At 51.7% G+C, this 12,732-nt stretch overlaps 1 protein-coding gene across 1 annotated transcript in view; it reads left to right on the top strand.

The window, feature by feature from the left end:
• The first annotated feature begins 368 nt into the window (after nt 1–368).
• The window catches only part of MYT1 (myelin transcription factor 1), a 34,104-nt gene continuing 21,740 nt past the window's right edge, over nt 369–12,732 (top strand). The window contains exons 1-8 of the mRNA XM_010283953.1: nt 369–423; nt 2,081–2,111; nt 5,423–5,485; nt 6,281–6,530; nt 7,347–8,208; nt 8,829–8,963; nt 10,375–10,465; nt 12,011–12,124. Coding sequence (XP_010282255.1) covers nt 369–423; nt 2,081–2,111; nt 5,423–5,485; nt 6,281–6,530; nt 7,347–8,208; nt 8,829–8,963; nt 10,375–10,465; nt 12,011–12,124 — 1,601 coding nt within the window. The remainder of the gene's footprint in view (nt 424–2,080; nt 2,112–5,422; nt 5,486–6,280; nt 6,531–7,346; nt 8,209–8,828; nt 8,964–10,374; nt 10,466–12,010; nt 12,125–12,732) is intronic.

Raw genomic sequence — 12,732 nt, 5'->3', positions numbered from 1 at the left:
CTGAATATGCGCTGGCTACTCGTGTAGGTGCTCACAGCGTGTCTGCGGTGTAAATCCAGAGAACAAGCGGTATCTCGGACGCAGCCGTTTTCCACCACGGGCCATCACATCTGGGTGTTTGTCCCTCTGTGGTACCCGACCAGCAGAGTGTCCTCCTTGTGTCCCAGGATGTGGAAATTAATTTAAGTTTGCTGAATTTGGGCACCGTGGGTTGAACAATAAAATCAATGCAAGAAACCTCTGTCTCAAACATGCGGGAAAACTTTCCCTGCCGCCCAGGTATTCTCACAGAGCAACAACCACATGTGAGATTGTCCTTTAATGCTTTCTTGTTATCTTTCAGCAATTATCTTTTTTTTCCATTCCAGATGAGTTTAGAAAATGATGATAAGAGAGCACGCACGCGATCGAAGTCTATCAGAGGTGAGCGGCTGGTTATCCCGCAGCATGGGAATGTGTAGACCTGAGCTCCCTGCACTTCGCTTCTGCCAAACAGGCTTTGATTTTTCAGGTCCAGGCTTAACTCTTTAAGTTATGCTTGCCACTCCCCTTCCAACCCCACTGAGATTTGTCTACAACCCTGGAAATCTCCCAACCACAAACCTTTACAGGTCCTTGTAGTATTTAACCCTCATCCCCTACACACAGGGGAAGAAAAAAAAAGCCAAAAAAAAAAAAAAGGGCCTTGCTTTGCACGCTCTCGCCCCGGGAGAAGGCGAGGTGCTCTGATACGGAGCATGGGGTGTCACCTCGGGTGGCCCCGTGGCCACACGTGACCGTTACAGACCAGCCTCTCCGTTTTGGTTCCTTTTTGTGGCCGTGGATTTGACAGATTGCAAAGGTGGCTGGAAGCAAGGGATGAACGGGGCTGGCTGAAAGAGTGCGATGGATGCAAAGACTGCAGCTTCACCCATGCAGCCGTGCCGGGCCACCTTCCTCTGCCCCGACCCGCCTTCCTCCTTGCTCTTCTCAGCATCCCCATCTTCTTAACAACAAAACAAAACCCAGATGCTGCCAGTTGCGCTGAATGGAGCTTGGATATTTGGGTTTCAAGGCTTTGTTGCACGTACATAAAGGTGCTCGCTTAGGTTGCTGATGAAAGCGCCCTGATTCTATTTATTTTCTCGCACCCTGCCTTCCCCACACTTGAATATGGGTTTCTTGATGTGAAAAGGTAATTTATTGCGTACACCCTGGGACTTGCCGCTGCCTCCAGTTTGTTGAAGCTTATGAGTCATCCCACTGGGAGCTGGATCCCAGGAAACCCAATTAGCTCAAACAAATTGAGCAAACGTGCTATGGTTTTTAGCCTGGGCAAATTCATACTTACGTTGTGCTGTTTTTTTCTCCTGATTATTTGGATTCCTGGCTGGATGTAAGGTTTTAGCAGCGATGCGATGTTGTCGTACATTGTTATTGTAAGCAGTGGGATGTCCTCTTATTCACAAGTAGGAAATAATCCCTAAAAACCCTATAAACTATTGTTTACCCTAAAAGCCAAGCAGCACATCCTCTACCATGTGTCTGAGCGTAGGCAGGGGCTCCCACATCAGTCCGAGGTGACAAAGGGAGGAGAAAGATGTGCCTGTCGATAGGTAGAGGGTAAATGTGGCTGCTGCAACGGAACAGCAGTGAACTGTGCAAAAAGTAACTGAGGAGCATATTTTAAAGGCAAACATAGAGAAGAAGGCATGAGAAAACTCATTCTTTACTTAAAAGTGTTTGAGTCTTATGTACGTATATCAGTATAGCTCCACCGGCTTTAAAGTTGTCATGTATTTAGAGAGAGAGGTAGCCCCTGGTGCTGCAAGCACGCACTCAGGGGCTGGAAATTAAGCACAGCCACGAGGATTTACAAGGCAGGATTATGATTTACTACAGGCTGGCGTGCAGTAAATGATGGCAGGATAGATTTGCCCTTTCTTTCCCAAAGGGGATGCCCGAGGAGGCAATAGAAACCCAGCTGCAGGCAGGAGAGGGTCCCCAGAGAAGGGGGATATCTTGGGGGGGGGTGAGCACCCCTGTTGTGTTTTTGACCTTGTGTTTGTTTCCATTGCTGCATCCTGTCCCTTCGCCCAAGTGCCCACGGAGCTCATCGGCCAGGAGGTGAGGTAAGGACCCTGCTCCTCCTCGGCGGTGGGAGGGAGGGGAGGCCCCGTGCTGGGACTGGCTCGGGTGAAGCCCCGCAGCTCCTCACAGGCTTGGGAACCTGGGTGAGGGCAGCAAACCCATGGGACTAATGGTTGGAGGTTTTGCTTGGGGGGTTTGTTGGTGGGCACCTTGTGTCCAAGTCTTCAGGGCACCACCTGACAACACACATCAGAGGAACCACAGGAGTTAAAGGGATGAATGCACAAGCTCTGGATGGGTCATGTTAGACTGAAAACCTTCCAGCCATACCCTATCCTACCCCAGATCTAAACGCCAGCAAACCCTGATGCCCATGCTTTGTGTTGCAGGATCATTAGGGACAACATCCTACGAACCAGAGTTTCTTTTCCACATATTTTGCATCCTCTTGTTGCCCCTCAACAATGTTGTGTCCCATCACTTGTGCCAGATGCTCCTCCTTTGGCCCTACGTCCCCCGTTGAGTCACCGAGGTCCTGTTCACTCATTTAGCAGCGCTGGCACGTGAACAGCAGCAGCCAAAAGAGCCGGAGCGAGCCTCTGCAGCCCTGCAGAGCTTCTCATTATAAATAACAGCCTCCCCCATCTCTGAGCTCCCTTTAAACCTTGCACAAGGGCTTACGCAAGAGGTAGGAGTCTTTAACCTGGACAGGCGCTAATAGCAGGGGCTGCCTTTCCTCGCAGCTCCGTTAGAAAGCTGCGTGTGTCCAAGAGTAATTGGACCTTAACCAACCCAATTTCAGAGCATTTCTGCTCCTCCGCGCTCCTATTACTCCAGAGAGGCGGGAGGAGCGAGCGGCGGGCACGCCACTTCTCCAACTTTTATTGCTGAACACTTGAGTGGAGGTGGTAATTGGAGCAGGTGACATATATAAGGGGCAGGACAGAGTGCTCCACAAAGCCATCTCTGCAGCTGTCACCTAATTGCCTGATTAACTGGACGATTAATCGACTAATTGGAAGCAGGGCATCGTCTGCATAACAATAAGAGGCCCCTTTTGTCAAGCGTATGAAGGCTGCGGAGAGGGGGAGAGCAGGTCGGTGCGGTGGCTCTTGCGGGGAAGGAGAGCAGCTTTAATAGACCTCGAAGCCCCTTTCCCCTTTTGGGACTCCTGCCAAAATACGAGGCCTCCCCGGCGGACAGCAGGGTCAGGAAAGCCTGTCCCGGAGTGTGCCGAGCATCGCCGTGGCCCTGGTGCTTCTTAAAGGGAATAAATCGACACACGGAAGCCAGAGGCATCCCAAATCACCACCTGCTTTGGAACACCTCGATGCCGAACCACTTGGCACCTTCCTACTTACTTTTTAGTGCAGGTTTCATTTCACCACATCAAAAAAATGGGGTGGTGGGGGGAATCAGCTTTAGTTGATGCAGAAAAGCTTATAAAAGCCTGTAGTATCTTCATCAGAGCTGCTCCCGTTTCCCACAGAATCAGGCCTTTTTCGGGCAAGTCACTGGTATCGTAAACACCGCTCTGTCTTTCGACGTGCAGTCCCTTAAAGTGCACCTGGGGCTGCTCAGTACCGAGCAGCCTCGGTCGTGACTGAGGGCAATTAAAATTAAACAGACTTTCAGATCATCAGCAGAGGGAGCAGCGAAGGGGGAAGGCGCTCTCTCCCAATTCCGCACGTTAGTGGGATGAGATCTTTTTATACATGACCTCGAGCGTTTTGCTGGGAAGGGATGCCTTGCTGGCGGGCAAGACCGCAGGCACGGCGGGGCTCAGGCTGTGTGTGCATGCCGAAAAAGCTGGCAGCCACCCCCCAAGCGATGGCGTTGCAGGATGCTCAGCATCTTGGGTTGAAACTGGGCCACGAGCAAAGGGGACAGCAGGAAGGGGGGACTTCATCTCGGAGGGGCCAGGAGGTGCAGCTCACACCCACGCTTCATCTAGAAAGCCGTGTCCCCTCAGGGGAGGTGCTGCCATCAGTTGTTCTCTTAGCATTAGTTTTGCTAAGCTAAAGCAAGCCGGTCTCCCTGTAAGAAGGATTCCTACGCTCCCGACAGTTCAGCAGCCCTTCCTGTCCCGGTTTCGGGTTGAATTATATTCTTTGAACACAGCGATCTGACTTGTGCACGGTGTTCTGGGGCGTTGAGCCATTAATAACCCGCCGGTGCACCCAGAGCTGCTGCATCCATTAGCGCACTCAGACCCTCCCTAACCTTAGCTTTCTGCACGGGCTGAGCTCTCTGCTGAGAGCAGAAATTCTGAGTCCCCGAAGCCTGACTTGGCACTTGGTACTATTTAAGGTTGTCCCGTGTCTTTTACTCCAAGAACAATAGGCTGGCCAGATCCCCTCTGGGCTGGCGATGCCTTCTCCCTTTGCACTGTCATCAAGAGATTTCATTAGCGCTTCCAACTTCCCGGGCCGAGGGTGATACGGTGCTAAATGAGGTTGTTAATCCTACACGACTCCAGAATTCCTCAGATGTCAGGCAAGTCACTTGGGCATCCTATAATCAATGCCATAATCTGGTTTTGCCAGAAAATGTTTGCTTTAATGCTTCTTATCTGAAGCCCTTGTAGCTCCTGGAGCTGGGACTAATCACCCCTGCAGGGGAGGCATGCAGCCCCGCACCGAGGGACGCGGCAAGCTTTGCCCATGGCAAAGGCAGAAGCGGCTGCGAGCGCTGCCCAGAGCTCCCTGGAAATCTTTAACTCATCCTGCTCTAACTCCTGCTCCGCAGCAGAGATGTGGGAGATCTGGCCACGTAAATCCCATCCATCTCCCGAAAAGTGAGGCTCCGAGGTGCTTTTGATCCTGGTGATCTCCACCCAAAGCGCTCTGGTTAAAACCTCTTCGATTCACTCCCAGTCTGCTCGTTCCAAAAAGTCACCCACTTCTTAGTGCAAGGAACCCCAGGTCCCTAATAAGCCATCAAATAAGTGCGAAGCCCGTGTCTTCCTCCTGCACCAGCAAAAAAGAAAACTGAAGGGTGGTAGTGGGGAGGCAGAGTGCAGTAGTTGTCTGCTTTTTAAAAGCTTGCTCTTACACATGCAAATCTTTAATTAAACATACTCATAAAACTATAATGAACCGTTCATCTAATTAAATGGGGTGAGTCATTTCATTAATTTTTAGCAAACTGCAAGGCTGCTCTCCTGCCCTCCTCACTTGGAATTCAAAGGGACAAGCTGCACTATCCGAGGGAAATTATCTTCCCTTTGGTGGTTATTTTGTTCCTCGTGCACAGGACCCGTTTAACCGACCGTAGTCTATATACTTCTAATTAAAAATGAATTCTCCGAGTTTTATTGCTGTTCTTGATGGTTGCTTGTTTCCCTCTCAAGCTGTCCAACCCCAGGCTGTAACGGCTCAGGACACATCCGTGGAAAGTATGCAAGACACAGAAGGTGAGGCTGGCTCGGAGGCAGTGGGGATGGAAGGATGCCAGCAAAAACCCCAAAAACAAATGTTCACTGGAGAGAGGCTGATTCAGAGCAGCAACCCACCTCACCTGCCCCAAATTCTCCTACCGAAGAGCCAATTTTCTGTCTCTCAGAAAATTCTGTCTTTTCAGTTCTTGAGGGATCCTGGGGGATCTGCTTCACCGGGCTGGCAGTAGCCTTCCCGCAGATCCCAAACCACCTGGCTCAGGTGCCTGGGGTTAAAGGGAGCTGTGGGCAGGCAGAGATTTTGGTCTGCTCGATGCCTCTATGGACAGGGAGGGGACACGAGAGCACGCTGGCTGCCTTCGAGGCCATGCCAGCCTCACTGATGGTTTTCATCACCCTGTAGGGATGAAATCAGAGCAGTTGGTGGACGTGTCCCAGGGGCTGGTTCTGCGGCCCCTGCCTGGTTTCATGGTGGCACTTGGTGGCCATCACCAACAGTGGTGCTGGGAGCTGTTGGTCCTGCCTCTCCCTGGACAACAACCGCCCATGGTCCAGACTGCTGGAGTGAGACCAGCATCCTTGCGCCGACTTCTGAGTAAAGTTGACGTAGTTGCAAAAAGCCAAGGTCTGAGAGCAGATCTCCTGGCCGTGAAGGGTTAAACCAGCTGAAAATCTGGGCTGCTGGGGGATTTTTTTTTTTTTTTTGGTATTTGTGTGTTTGTCCCACTTGCCTTTGCCTAAGCGGTTCGGATGCCGTAGCCATGCCTTTCTCACTCGGCAATGTTCCTCTCTGCTCCTTGATCTCATCTGCAGTTTACAGAGCTGCCCGCTAGCAAAGAAGAGGAAACTTCAGGATGCGGAGGCTGAGCATCTGGTGTCGAAGAGAAAATCCCATCCGCTCAAGCTGGCCTTGGATGAAGGCTACAATGTCGACAGCGACGGCAGCGAGGAGGCTGAGGCGAAGGAGGAGTCCGGCTCCGACGAGTCGGAGGGGACGCTGGAGGAGGACGAGGCGGAGGCGGTGGAGCAGGAGGAGACCCGCAGCCCCCAGCCAGCGGAAGGTGCTTTATCATTATTGATTGCAGAGCTGTGTTCTGCAGATGAATAAAGGGCAGGGAGTGTTAATAACCAGGAGTTATAGCTCCTCTGAATTATGTACAGGATGGGTCCTTCAATTATTATGTTTGGTGCAAGGACAATAGCAAAGCTCTGGTTAAGCTGAGGGAGTACGCACAGGTTGTATCTGGCGTCTTAAAAATGAGAGGCTTTCCGTCAGGGATGCTCCCCGGGGAAAAGACCCATGGAAAGCACAGTGAGCTTGTCGCACGGCTCAGACGGCGGCGGGGAAGGCAGCCGGGGTCCCCGAGGGGCTCGTCTGCCTGCGCCGGTGCAGGAGCCGTCCCCATGGCCGGATCCGGCTGCCCTCCAAGAGCAGCGACAGGCAAACGAGATGGGTGTCCAGCCGGGGTCCTGGCACTGTGTCAGACCCGGTTGGGAGCCCCTGGCCTGGGGAGCACTGGGAGCGAGGGGGCCAGATGGCTGCTGCTGGTGGGGGCCGGGAAGCCGCGTGCATCTGAGCCCCGCGAAAGCTTCCGATGGAAATCCCCTTCCTACCTGCCGTTCCCAAATGCAATAAATTAGGCTGCTCTAGAGGTATAACAGCCAGGCTCTGGTTTCACTTAAACTTAAGTAAGACAGAGATGTTTACGAGCTTATTCAATTACTTTCTTTTCCTCCTTCCCCCCCCCCTTTTTTTCCTTTTCCTCTTTTTCCTTTTCCTCTTTTTCCTTTTTCTTCTTTTTCTTTCTTTTTTCTTTTCTTTTCTTTCTTTTCCTTCTTTTTTCTTTTCTTTCTTTTCCTCCTTCCCCCGCCCTCAGAGAGAAGCCCAGCAAAATCAACCCATTATGGACAAAACACGGCAACAAGTACGTCTGGGCCCAGCAAGGCCAACTATAGCAGCTATCAAGAAATAATCGCCAACTCTCTCCTAAACCTAGGCCAAATAGCGGAGGAAACCCTCGCCATCGAAGGGCAGCTGCCTGAAGCTGAGCTGCAGGTCTCCAAGCCGGCGTCCAACGTTGTGCACCTGGTCCACGAGGACGCGGGAGAAGAGTTAGTGGAGGAGGAGTGTGACAAGGAGATCATCATCCAGACGGAGGATGCGGAGGAGGTCATCGAGGTCACCAGCGAACGCAGCAGCGAGTTGTGCCCAGAGCACCGGGATGATGCGAACTGCGAGGAGTCCTGCAAACTGCAAAAGGCTGAAGCAGAAGAGGAGGATGAGGAGGATGAGGAGGAGGATGAAGATGAGGAGGAGGAGGAGGAAGAAGAGGAGGAGGAAGAGGAAGAAGAAGAGGAGGAGGAAGAGGAGGAGGAGATGGCTCCTGAAGTGATCTGCGAAGAAGCTCCTCACACTTCTCAGGATACCCAGAAAAGCCACTGTGAAGGGCAGTTCAGCCCAAAGCCCGAGTACTCGGTCATCGTGGAGGTCCGGTCAGATGACGACAAAGACGACGACGCCCGCTCCCAGAAATCAGCGGTGACCGACGAGTCAGAGATGTACGACATGATGACGAGGGGGAACCTGGGGCTGCTGGAACAAGCCATCGCGCTGAAAGCTGAGCAGGTGAAAATTGTGCGGGAGCCCAGCCGGCTGCCAGGAGAGCATGTAAAGCACTTCCAGGTGGACGAGAAACAGAGCAAACCGCTGGACAGCATCCGAAAGAGCTACTACGGCAAAGGTACGGGGACGAGCCTTCGCGCGTCTCGTTCCTTCCCGTCCCCAGTGAAAGAGCTGAATTTGCTCAGCACCCCACGAAAACTAGGCTGCTGGGGGATGTCACAGCCCACAGAGGGAATTTAGCCACAAATCCTCAATGCCCAGAGGGATGGGGACATCCTAGAGGTCGACAGTGAATGCACAAATTGATGGTGTCCTCTACGTCTCAGCAGGGGAATTGCCTGGCTAAGTTGATTGTTGGCCTTGAAAATCTCGGCCTGGGCAGTAGGGCTGGTTTAAAATCCAAGTGGGTTTTAGAGTAGTGGTAGGAGTCTGGCCACGGCAAGATGAGGGACTTGGGGATGCAGAGTCCCCCAGCCGCTGAGCCGGGCTGCCTGAGCTCTGAGCAGCTCTGTGCTCCCGGCTGGGTTAGCTCCTCAGATTGCTTTGCTGATTTTAATTTTTGAAACTCCCAGTGTTACAATACCTCCTTCAGGAAAACAACCTCCCAACCCAAAGGTTTCTCCCCATTCGACTGGAAAAGTGGTGGGAAGCACCTTCGGCAATTTTTCTCTCCTTTCCACCTCTTCCCCTCCAAATCTGCTAACCCGCTTCCCTCCGCCCTTTCCCCACAATCCCTAGATCCCTCAAGACCCGAGAAGCGAGAAATCAAATGTCCGACTCCTGGCTGCGATGGGACTGGCCACGTCACGGGACTCTACCCTCACCACCGCAGCCTCTCTGGTTGTCCGCACAAAGACAGGATCCCTCCCGAGAGTGAGTACATGGTGGGAAAACAAGGCTTGCTTAAACTGGTCTGATGCCTTATTTCCTAGGGGGATTTTCACACCTGATGGGTAGAGCCGATGGGCACTCCAAATAGTCCCAAATGATGTGAATTTTATGACCAGCTCCCTAGCACAAGCCTGATGTTAATCCTTGGCGTACAACGGAGTTTCTGGCATGGGATGGTGTTTTCCCAACTTCTTCTGGGATGCTTTTATCCACCAAAGTGTTATCGTTCTCCTTGGGAAACACTACGGAGATTAGTAGGAAGTCCTACCCTTCTTAAAGATTTTTAGCACCATCCTGTGGAGAATGAGGTCCCTTCTCTGAAAATCAAAGAGGTGCTTTAAAAATGATGCCCACCTCCAGAGGTGTGTTAAGCCGTTCCCATCTTTACGTTGAATGTCACATGCTTTTCTCCATTATTTGGGATATCATATTGAGAAGAAGGGGAAACTCTTCTTTCCTGCTGTCCAAACGTGCTGAAGGTGTTGCCATACAGCAAAGGAGAGGAGTTGTTTGGGATGTGCAGGACAGCTGGGTCTCCTCCTACACTCTCATCACTATTCACTATCAAGGTGCTATATCGAGATTCATCTATCCCACAGAAAACATTTATCATCAGCATAACAGATTTTTATATATATACATAGAGAGATATTTTATTTCTACCTCCCTACCAGCATCCTAAATAGCCTTCCCTGCGCATATGCATAAAAGTCAATGTTGTATGTTTATGATAATGGCATAACAGACAAAAAAAAACCCCAAAAACCAGGACCCCTTCCTTATCGGTAATTTCAAAGGTTGCAGACCTGCCATAAACACAGAACTGCAGGAAACATGGGGAAAGTACAGCTGTCTTCACACAAGCTTGAATGCAAGAAAAAAAAATAAATAAGTAACACAAACTGTGTGCTTTAGAAAAGCTTGCAAATCAAATTATTTTCTTTACTTTTAAGGTCAGCGCTGCAGGAAGCAATAATCCTGCAGATTAAAATTTAAAAAAACCCAAATCAAACAAAGGCTAGTCCTAAGGATAAAAGCAGAGATGCTACTTCAATCACTTAAAACTACCTGAAATTCGGAGACCTGGCTGCAAAACAGTGGTGGGTGGGAAGGGGTGGACGGGGGACACCGGCTCGCAGTCAGCCGAGCAGAAAGCCCCGGCTGTGTGCAGAGACGCTAACCTAGTGCCGACCCGAGCACTGCTGCCTTGTAAATCTTTTTTTCGCTACGCAGACGAGTTCTAATTACAGCATTTCACGTCCCCTGATTTCTAGGAAAACAGCATACGAGACTTGATGATTTTGTCTTTTTTTTTTTTTTTCTTTTCCCTCTGATTTTTATCAAGTTGTTTTTGCTTCCCTTCCCCTCTCCCCTTCCCCTTCTCGCTCTGAAGTCTTGGCGATGCACGAGAACGTGTTGAAATGCCCCACGCCAGGCTGCACAGGACAGGGTCACGTCAACAGCAACCGCAACACGCACAGGAGGTACCAGCTTTGACTTCTCCACAACAGCCAGGGCAAGGATGGCAGCAGGGCAACCATCCCCCAAAACCTCGGCTTTACTCTTGCGCTGAGAGACGAGCGAAGTAGGGAGGACCCTAAGACAAAGAATAATATGAGAAAGCGAGACGGGGCAGTGATTCCTGGCTGGGCAGTAGGGCAGAGCGATGCTTCCACGCTCGCAGGTGGGACTGTGGAGGGGTCGATGCAGGTGGGTGCTTGGCACTAGGGGAGATGAGGGTGCCCGGTGAGGCTGACTGGAGGGAGATGTGGCACTAGCAGGATTTCTAGGGATTTCCACGATATTTAGGCTGAAATTATTGGCGACCTGGGAATTTAGGTCCTCTTGCCGTAGGACCTCAGCCCAGGTGTGGTCAGGAGGGGACAGGGTTGCGCTTTGGGACCTGGAATTATACCCCGTGCCCTGGCTTCGGTTAAACTCAAGCTCTTCCCCACACGGGAGGAATGCGGAGGGAATGGTGCACTTAAAAGCTAGAAACTTTCCAAAAAGCCAGGCTGGCTCGTGCTACAGGGATGCGCTCATGAATTTATGATTTACTATTGGTGGCACTTGAGTTTCACTGGCAGACAGCGACGGCTCTGCGAACGTCGATGCGTTTGCAGGCGCGAGGTGAGTTGGTGTCGTTACTTGTTCAGCTGTGGAGGAAGCTGAGGGATGGATGCTTCGTCGTAGCCGTAGCTGCTAGAGGGAAACCAGGGAAATCCGCTTGGTTAATTGAGAAGCTCAGTTTGGTGCAGGCAGCAAGCGACTGCAGTGAAACAGAGGTGATCCACTGGTGGTAGTGGGTTATGGAGCGAGCTTGGGGTACAGCGGTTTGGGCTGAGACCCGTCGGGGTCAGAGCCCCGAATTTCACGGGGGGCTGGGCTGGGGTTCCCTTGGTGCTGGCTGCTCCAGTGACGAAGGTGCCCGTGGTGGCTTGGGGTCGGCTGGGAGCATGCAGGCTCTGCTTGTGAGGGGTTTTTCCTTTCCCTGAGCAATTACCCTAAGAGCCACGCCGTCCCGGAGAGGCAGAGCCAGCTCTCGCGCAGGGCACGCGTGAGCAAAAGCCGCTACAGCCCGCGAGCTCCCGCAGGCACCGGCGTGCAAATGTCGCCCTGCACGTGCCCCTCAGAAGGCTCCCGTCAAACAGCCCCTGCGAAAGATCCAAACAAACGCAAATCAAAAACGCCATTTAACTGCTAAAACCACTCAAGGAAACCAGCCCGTCCCCTTCTGCCCCTGCTGTGCTCGTCCCGGGGGAGCTGCCTCCTTCATCCACCTCTGGGCCCTGGGGATGCTCCAGGGCTCATCCTGGAGAGATTTGGCACTTGATGTTTGGCTGCTTTGCTGCTCGCCAACACTAAAAGTATGCTAGGATAATGATAATAAAACCCCCCAAAACTTTAAACGCCAACAATTTTCTCATGGGCTCAGGGCAGCTCTGGGTCCCTGAAATGAAGATTTTCATGCTTGGTTTCCTTCTTTCTTTTTTTTTCTCCTTCTTTTAAAAAACCAAAACCTCCCACAGTTTATCTGGGTGCCCCATTGCTGCTGCTGAAAAATTAGCCAAATCGCATGAAAAGCAACAAACCCAGTCTGGTGATCCTTCGAAGACCAGCTCCAATTCTGACCGGATACTCAGGTAAATGGGACCGCGAAGCCCAGCGCCGTGTAACCGCGCTGCCCCGGCCCTCCCCGCGACGCCGCGCTCACGAGAGCAGCCGTCCGGCTCCCTCCGGCTGCATCTCGCCACTGCTGAGTCCTGTTATTACGATCATAGGTCTCAGCAAGGTGGGGAGGTATTTAATTGACGATCCCAGGGAGGGCATTGAGGACAATGAATTGCTTCTGTAGCATCAATTAACGCCGAGGCTACAGGCCAAAGGGTTTCACCAGTGCAGCAGAAGGCGTTTGTGCCGATCGTTCTGCAACGCAAACTGCCAGAGAACGACGGCTATTATATTAGCATTATAAGTAGGGTGGGCTCAGGGAGGGGGAGGAGGAGATTTAGGCTACATATAAATCACATACATATAAGTCCACCCACTTTTCTTCCTTAGCCCACGCGGTTCAGAGGAGAGAAACCTGCCACTCATTTCCGAACCACTTGTATTTATTTAATATAAATATAATTGAGTTATTCCTCCCGTCTCTTATCTTCCCGGGAGAAAGGGCTGTCTCACGTTAAGGATGTCCCCGATAGGCGCTGGCTTCCGCAGCTGATGCGATGCGTGAGGCTGCAGATGGATG

This window comes from Phaethon lepturus, unplaced genomic scaffold (assembly GCF_000687285.1).
Source record: "Phaethon lepturus isolate BGI_N335 unplaced genomic scaffold, ASM68728v1 scaffold19920, whole genome shotgun sequence".
Classification (NCBI taxonomy): domain Eukaryota; kingdom Metazoa; phylum Chordata; class Aves; order Phaethontiformes; family Phaethontidae; genus Phaethon; species Phaethon lepturus.
This window is presented reverse-complemented; position numbering and strand designations above follow the sequence as displayed.